Here is an 8,822-nt window from a genome sequence, read left to right as displayed (position 1 = left end):
AGCCTTAGATTAATCATCCTTAATATCTGCAGACTCAAAGAGTTGCTTTTCCTACTGGAGGACTTAAAGGTTACCTTCCAGTTGTTGCCATCAGAAAACAGCTCTGCAATTAAAATTAAATATGTGCTGTTTTGAACTTTTTCATGCTTTGGTGGTTATTGGTTCAGGATTAAATCCCAGGAGTGGGATAATGAGGACAAAGGAAATGAACCTTTTTATTGCTCTTGCTTTATATTGCCAAATTACTTTCCAGTAAAGGATCGTGCCTACTTACACTGAAGAACAATCTGAAATTTAGCCCCAAGGAAATGCATACAGATCTTGCCTGTCTCAGTTGCTGGTTTTAATTTTCCCATTCTGCAGTGGCTTGTTAATATTAGTTCTGACCTTTGGGGCAAGGTGAACACATGGTTAGCTTGAAGAGAAAAGGCTCTGGGTGGCTCGGGAACTTCTTTGGCAACTACAACAGCTGATATTTCAACAGAGCGCACACACACCCCTCTTACCAAGGGTACTTCCCCAGCCTTCCCAGGGAACCAACGGAAAGCTCCAGGCTCCCTCTTTGACGCCACCCACTGGACCTGTTTGGGGGGTCTAAATAGAAGAGGACTGCGTGTCGGATAGTTACCAATGGAAGAAAAAACCTCTAAGAGAACAGGTAGGTGAAAGGAAAAAGGAGTTACACAAATCCAAATCCGTTCTTTAGGCTGTCTGGAAAGGTTTTTTTTATTTGCGTAGGTGGCCACTTGAAATGTGCATTAAAGGGTGTGGGAGAGTTGGGGAAAAGATGATAGCTGTATCTATTTATAGATCTATCTATTTATCTATCTGTCATCCTTCTGATCTGTGTTTGTGGGACCCTGGCCCAAAAAGTCTCTCTGACTTGGTCTACTTCAGTTTTGAATGAACTGGGTGATAGAGATTATGTCTTTTACTTCCCCCAGTGTATGAGGTAGGGCTGGCTTGCTCTGACACTTGGGACAAGCCTTTTAGCTTCTCTGGGCTTCAATAGCCTCCTCAACTAAAATGGAAATTGAAGTTTTCTCAGAGGACTGTCTCTAGGTGAAGAGGAGTGGAAGGACAGGAACCAGAGCTCTTTAGAGATATTTCAGCACTTCTATACTCTATGTGACATTAGTGATCCTGCTTTTTCTGCAGTCTTGGCAGGCAATACAACTCACAACCCTCTTTCTGCTCTTCTCTCTGCGTGACTGTGGTTTGTGAAGAGCCACTCCTAGAACTAGGATGCAGTGAGCCTTGGACCCAACACATGGGGCTGAAAATAGTGGGAGATGGTGGGCCAAGGCAGTAGCTGAGAAAGAAGACGATCCTAGACTGCCGCCTCAGAAGACCTGATACTTATATATAGGCACCTGACCTGTAAGCATGTGGCCAATCTCCCCTCTGCACCCTAACCTCCCACAAATGCATTCACACCCACACGCTTCAAGAATTACCAATAGGAAAACCCCATTGGTGATTTTGTTACCCATCCGTCCTCTCTTGATACTGCTTTTAATGGACTTCTCTAACATACCTCATACTTTGGAAGGATGATTGGGATCGGTGGGCCTCAGGAAGTCGCACTGTGTTCTTTTCTTCCCCAGAATTAACCCCATTTTAGAATTTGTGGCTCAGCTTTTGGTCTTGAGCAAGTCTCTGATATTGAGTGAACACTTCTTTAACCAGTTAATTCGACCTGTTCACGGAGGACTTCCTTCTTTTATGTATTCTGTTCTGCCCCATACAAGGTTGATAAACTTTCCAGATGCCACTTTCTATCTTCAGACCAAGTTAGTTCCTCCACCCAGGACCCTGCATAGCTCTCTGTATAACATTTTCCTTGTTTGAATGGGGATTATTTGTCCACATATTCATCTCATCTAGGGCAAAGAGATGTAGATTGTACAAACACTCATTGAGCAATAGTCTCCTCTGTGCCAAGGCCTTAGCTGGACACTGGAAACACAGATTACAGATAGCTGAGATCCCGTTCCCATTTTCATGGATCTCACAGTCTAGTAAGGAAGCAGACCAGTAAAAATACAGGTGGATATTTGCTCAGATAGACAGAAGCATATAGTTAATATGATAACCAAAGACAAAATCTGCCCTGAGGATACAGGGAAGGCTTCCCAAGGAGGCAAACATTGAACCAGGCCTTGAAGAGTGAGTTGTATTTTGTTGAGAATGGAAGGGAAGAGAAGGCATTCCAGGCTAAGCAAAGACTGAGAGAATAAAAAAAAAGTACATGGTATGTTTGGGGGCTCAGTGAGTCAGCCAGTGCAGTTTAAGCATGGGGAGGGGGCTAAAGAGATGCATGACTAGAGAGGTGGGTTAGGACTTGATTGACAAGATCCAGGCTGAGGCCTTTCCATGAAGCTTGTTTAATTCTCCTGCTTCTGGGACCAGAATTGATAACAGTGGTAAAAATAAATTAATAGCTAATTCCAGGCCATTTTAAGCTGGGTTTTCAAGATTGGACCCTAGGTTTACCATTTCAGACCTTGCCAAAAGCCCGATAGTCTCCTATATCAGATTTCCTACTGCTAAAATTATCTTTCTGCCTCTTGGCAGGATCATGAGGACAAAATTATAAACAGAAGAAGGCTCATGTTACTGGCTCAATTACCTTGGACAAGCCCCTTCCCCTCCCTAGACCTCAGTGTCCCTGAGGCTAGTGAGTTTGTAAGGAGAAACTAGGATGAGGAATATGTTGCTGCTTTGTGGGCCATGGAAAACATACATGTAAAAAGTTATTAAGATTATTAGCATTAGCGGAGTGATATTTATTAAGAGACTTTTTAGGATTAAGAGAGTTACATATCTTTCAAAATCTAGTTATGAGAGTCTAAAGGTTCTAAGCTAATGTGGAAGAACACATTCTTAAATCAAGCTAGATTGATCAATTAACCAATGAAAAGCCCTGGACTGGGAGAAATATGGTACCCAGTGTCCTACTCCTGACTTATTTGCTACAGGACCTTAGGAAAATACTTCCTTCTCTAGGCCTCCAGTTTCTTACCTCGGAGGGTTGGATGAAACAATTTCTAGGGGACTTCACAAAACCAAAAAAGTGAAAGTGAATTCATCTTTCTAGTTGGTTGGCAGGAGCTCTTTATTTATTATAAATGTTAACCCTTTGTCTTAATGTTATAAATTTCCTTTATCAAGTATTTCCTGTTTGCTCAGCATTACATTTGCCAAAGACATGACTGATCATTTACTTCACAAAATGAATCACACAGTGTTAGGTGATATATATCGAGCATTTCCCAGGTTGCTTTACATGTATTAACATGCTGAATCTTACCAGATGAAAAAACTGAAGCATTGAGAAGTTGCCTTCTGCCTTGGGTCTCACGACAAGGGGCAGAGGTGGGAGTCCACTCGGCTAGTATGGCTCCAAGAGCCTGTTGCTCTTCACCACTGTGATCCACTGCTTCAGTAGATCCATTCACATGGGCAGGCTCTGAAATGTATTGAAAGTTTATGATTTATAAACAGCAACTGGAGGGGATCTAACCCTTGTGTAGAGTAGGACACTGAGAATGTACTTCAGGGAATTTCTTAAAAGGCAAAGTGGAGCTAAGAGCAGGGGCTGGAGGGCAGGGGTTGGAGATTTCTATTCCCAGGAGATTGCCCCTGTATAGCCCAGCTGAGTGGAAGAAAGTTGAGCTTCCTTGTAGCCAATCACAAGAGGTTCATCAGGGGGTGGGAAGGTTGCAAAATAATGAAGTAAGAGCACACTTGGACACCTTCCAGGTAAGCTGCGCCTTTAGATGAATTCTACACATAAAAGCCTCACTACAACCAGGGGGAGATGGAGGGTAAAGTGGAGACATCTGCGTGGGATGTCCTACTTTGAGTTCATTGCTCCCTATTGCCCACACTCAGCCTGCTGCAGACTGCACCCTAAACCTCCATGCCTATGGGTTGGCACGAGGAACTTTTGCCAGGTTTTGAATCAGATCACATTGCCTTTCTCCCTAGGGCACCCGATGGCTGCTGGCAGCCATGTGGGCAGTGCTTGCCATCTCTCACCCAGCAATGGCTGCATTCATTCCTATTCCCAGAAGTGTCAGGTTTACTCCTATATATTTAGCCTTGGCTGGAGAGAGCATAAAGATGATTAGATAGTGCCCATCTCTCCAAGACTGTCCCAGACAGCACATTTTAGGAGGAGAGGCTCTGCCACAGGAAAGTCAGCAGAATTGAGGGGAACACAAGTGTTGCAATGCCATTTTGTATGAGAGGGTGGGGCAGTAAGGCAGTGAACCTTCCACTTCCAGTTTGGACCTTTGATTGCTAGATCAAAACATTGCATTCGTCAGTAGGGACTGTGTGTGTTCGTACTTGGGAACCTTGCATTTCTGATGTGGATCTCTGTTTCCGGGTTGAACCTTGACATTCTACTTGGGCCTGTATTTTATTTCAAAGCTGTGAAAGCTGTTGAGACCTGCCTCCATCACCTTTGCCTCCCCACCTTGCACAGGATGTAAGCACATGATCTTTGGTCTTTTATTTGCATACTCTACTAGTCCTGTCTTCATTGGAGGGAGGTGACTGGCCCGACCTGGGCTGTCTTGCTGGCCGCCCTCCTTTGCTGGAAGGAACTTATCTCCTATGTACACAGCTCTTGGAGTTCAAAGGCCTCTACTGACCTCTACCCAACCTCTCCCTCTCTGCACCCAAGTCCCCACTGCTACATACAGGACCAAAGGCAGGCAAGGACTAGGAAAAAGGAGAGGAGGCTGGAGACAGGCTGCCAGAGGGCTCAGCTCACTTCCCTGTCCCAACGCTGTCCACCTACTGCTGTGGCCACAGCAACAGAAGAGACAGTTAGCAGGACAGGAAGTGAGGCCCGGTACCTTGTGGACAGTGGTGTCATTAGCTGTGACATCTAAGATGTCTCGAGAGATGGAAGAGCTCACCCAAACAAGGTTACAGAAGATCTGGATTCCACACAGCAGCGACAGCAGTGGGCTGCAACGGAGGAGGGGCTGTAAGTGGGGTTTGCTTCCATGAACTTCAAGGTGGTGGTGGTAAAGTGGGTATAGAAGAAGAGCAAAGGACATGCTGCCCCTATATACCCCTATATATACCTGGAAGTTGGAATTAATGAACAGCTGGATAAAGTAGCTATAACATAACAAGAGGCTAATGTCAGAGAAGGTAGAGAAAGAATGAGAGAGTGACAAAAAGAGGTAAAGACAGATAGAATGAAGATTGGGTCAAGACCACTTAATCAGAGGGATTTTTGACTAGGAACTTTTCTTTCTCCTCTCAAGCTTACTTGGAATGTTTCTTGCTTGAAATTTGAAATTTCTAGTGTGGAACCGTTCAGTGCTTAGCGGAGAATGTCTTGTTTTGGTGACCTCGGTGAAATGTCTGAAATTGGTCCTGTCTGATAGTGTGTGGGTGAAATAAGGTTATGGCTCCTAGAATAGTTTCTCAGGGCACAGGTGCTGGGTACACAACAGTACCATATCATTGGTCAGTATTGCTCCTCCTCTTTCTCAAGCCTCTTCTAATAGATCTATACCTGACTGGGCTGGGAAAGGCTGGGTGTCCTGTCTCCTACGTTGCCTTCTTGGCACATATGGACACTTTTTGCTGCTCTCGTCAGAGAGAGAAAGAAGACAATCTTCTCAGGGAAAGCCTGTTGGCATATTGTTCACTTTGAAATTTTAAGGAAACAGAAGAGCAAGGGAGAAGCAAAATGAAACCTGTAAAACTATTTGTAAAAAACTGGAGTATACCATGTCCCATAGATAATAGAGGACAGTGTGGACCAAAGTGCTTCCAGCTCAAGGATTATGGCCTGAGGAGCCATAAGGTGGGCAGAGATAAGACAGCTGTGGACTGTGGGACTGAGACAACTCAAGGACCAGCTGACCAAGCTTCCATTATGCTGATGCTTGCAGGAGGTCCAGGGTCAGGGCTAGTGAGAGGAAGGGTAGTTGCTTAGAGCATCCAGGAAGATGTAGGATGTTAAATATAGTCTGTAAGATGTAGGATATAGATGGAAGAAGAAGAGCAGAAGAGGGGGAAACCCAGCCTCATGTTCTCCTCTCTCCTCCTTTTCACCAGCAGTTTCACTCACGCATTGGGAGATCTAGGAACCTGGATGAGACAGACTTGCATCTCACCCTCACCTACCTGGACAGTCTTGAACCTTTCTAAGGGGCTGTTGGGTTTAGGTGGCATGCAGGCAAGCCGCTCTCTGCATACCTGGGTTCTCCAGAATTAAGACCCTTATATTACTGGGAACTTCCTTTTTAGGTTGGAGAAATAATACCCACCAATCACCTAATATAAAGGGTACAAATAGGTGCTCTCTTTAGTTCTGACCTTCTCTTTCCTCAGCTGTAAAACAGGATTAATACCGATCCCCCATATTGTTGGATGATTCAGTGACTCAGAGGTTCTGGATTTAGACTGCCTAGGTTTCAGTCCCAACTCCTATCTCCGTGACCTTGGACAAATCTATCTGTGCTTTCATTTCCTCATCTGTCAAAAGAAGCTAGTAATAGTGTTGTTATGAAGATTAGACAGTTAAGCATATAAAATGCGTAGAAGAGTGTCTAGCTTATAGTAAGCACTCAATAAGTGTTATTATTATTTAAACAAGAAGATGGGTGTGTGGACCTTTTCCCCCATCATATCCCCAGCATCAAGCCCATAAAGGTGCTCAGTAAATGGTCACTCTGTTACTTCCACTCTACCACTCGCCATAGCCAAGCATGGAGTTCTCTGTGTACAAGACTAAGTGATTGATTGAGTTATGTAAGATCACAGGTGCAATAAACTTGCCAGGTAGATTGTGTTTGCCACATCCTGCCTGGGCAATGTCTGCTTCACTTTTTTTGCTGGGGAGGCCAGGTTATTTACCCCAGAAATATCTGTGTCATCTTTTGCTTGGAGCATCCTCTCTAGAAGACCTGCCTGGCCCCAAAGTGGGTGGTGGCGGGAGGGGGGGGGCACACAATCACTTAATGAGGTTGTTCTGAGGATTAAAAGCATTAACATGTATAAAGTGCTTGAACTGCTGTGTATATTCATCTGTGACTTGTTTTTCTCATTCATCGTTATGTTTTGCTGGCCACCTATATTATTGTTGCATGCAATTGTATGCAACAGTTCTTGCTTATTCTTGCTGTGTAATATTACATTTTGTGAATATCCCAGTTTATTCATCTTAATGTTCAGGAGCATTTAGGTAGTTTCTAGTTTTTGGTTATAAAATGTAATTAAATAAAATGAAAATGTTGTCCCATAAATTCTAGAATCAGCTTTTCAAGTTACACCAAGTTACATGCACGCGCACACACACACACACACACACACACACACACACACACACACACACACACACACACACACACACACACACACACACACACACACACACACACACACACACACACACACACACACACACACACACACACACACACACACACAAAATGTTTGGGATTTTTATTGGAATTACATTCAATCTGTAAATCAATTTAAGGAGAGTTAACATTTTTGCAGTATTATCTTCTGAAAACATGGTATGTCTCTCCATCTATTTAAACTATTTTCTTTTTTACATATATTTTTATTGATTTCAGAGAGGAAAAGAGTGGGAGAGAGAGATAGAAACATCAGTGATGAGAGAGAACCATTGATCAGCTCTCTCCTGCACACCCCAGGCATTTGCCCTGACCAGGAATCAAACCCTGACCTCCTGGTTATTAGTCGACGCTCAATCACTGAACCACTATTTTCATGTCATTTGAGTAAAGTTTTGTTATTTAAAAGGGCTTGCTTAAGCCTTGGCCAGTGAGCTCATTGGTTAGAGCATTGGCCTGCACACCGATGGGTCATGGGTTCAATTTCCAGTCAAGGGCATGTACCTGGGTTGCAAGTTTGATCCCCTGCCCCATTACAGCACGCATGGGAATCAATCAATCAATGTCTCTCTCATATTGATGTTTCTCTCCCCCTCTCTCCCTCCCTCCCACTCTATCTAAAAGCAATGGAAAAATATCCTTGAGTGAGGATTAACAATAAAAATAAAAGGGCTTGCACATCATCGTAAGAAATTTTTTGCTTATTTTTGTTGCTATTTTCAATAATACATTTTTAGAAAAATTACATTTTATTGGTAATGTATACAAATATAATTGGTTTGTTTTATATTGCATTTATAACAAACCTAATCTATCATTACTTTTTTTAAAATCCTCACCCGAGAATATGTTTATTGATTTGAGAGAATGAAAGAGAGAGAGAGAGAGAGAGAGACAGACAGACAGACAGACAGACATTGATGTGAGAAACATCCGTGGGTTGTCTCCCATATGCACCTGGACCAGGATCAAACACACAACCTTTTTGGTGTGTGGGACAGTGTTCCAACCAACTGAGCCAGCTGGCCGGGGCTAATTTGGATAAGTTGTTTGTAAATGAGTTTTCTTTATTCCCCTCCATTCCTTATATTTTTAGTCACCTTTTCTTATATTACTACATTGTTAGGACCTCTACCTCCAATACACATACATCATTTTCAGTACAATGTGAATACAAATGTTAATAATGTACATTAGGTTGATCCTAATTTTAAAGGGAATACTTTAAAAGTTTCACCTTTGAGTAAGTTTGCTATAGTTTTTTTATGGATACCATTTAACAGGCTAAGGAAGTTTATTCTTTTTTTTTTTCTTTCCACAGTGCAGGGTTTAGTAGGGGTGACTCCCCAATTTTCCAATAGGATTATTTTCAAACTAGTGGCCCGGGGCACGAAATTCGTGCCCGGGAGGGGGGGTCCCTCC

The 8,822-nt window shown here is 43.2% G+C and overlaps 1 protein-coding gene across 3 annotated transcripts in view; it reads left to right on the top strand.

Moving 5' to 3' along the window:
• The first annotated feature begins 295 nt into the window (after positions 1 to 295).
• PFKFB1 (6-phosphofructo-2-kinase/fructose-2,6-biphosphatase 1) overlaps positions 296 to 8,822 on the top strand; it is a 45,701-nt gene continuing 37,174 nt past the window's right edge. The window contains exon 1 of one of the 3 annotated variants that reach the window (XM_005860896.2): positions 296 to 658. Coding sequence is in view for 2 of the 3 variants with exons in the window: in XM_005860894.2 (XP_005860956.2) it covers positions 4,627 to 5,005 (379 nt within the window). In the remaining variant the exon portion in view is untranslated. Of the gene's footprint in view, positions 659 to 4,611; positions 5,006 to 8,822 lie in introns of those variants that run through there. The other 2 variants (XM_005860893.2, XM_005860894.2) reach the window with 2 other exon arrangements.

Source organism: Myotis brandtii, unplaced genomic scaffold (assembly GCF_000412655.1).
Source record: "Myotis brandtii unplaced genomic scaffold, ASM41265v1 scaffold1424, whole genome shotgun sequence".
Taxonomy (NCBI): Eukaryota; Metazoa; Chordata; class Mammalia; order Chiroptera; family Vespertilionidae; genus Myotis; species Myotis brandtii.
The sequence above is the reverse complement of the archived record's forward strand: the minus strand, read 5'-3'. Positions and strand labels throughout refer to the sequence as shown.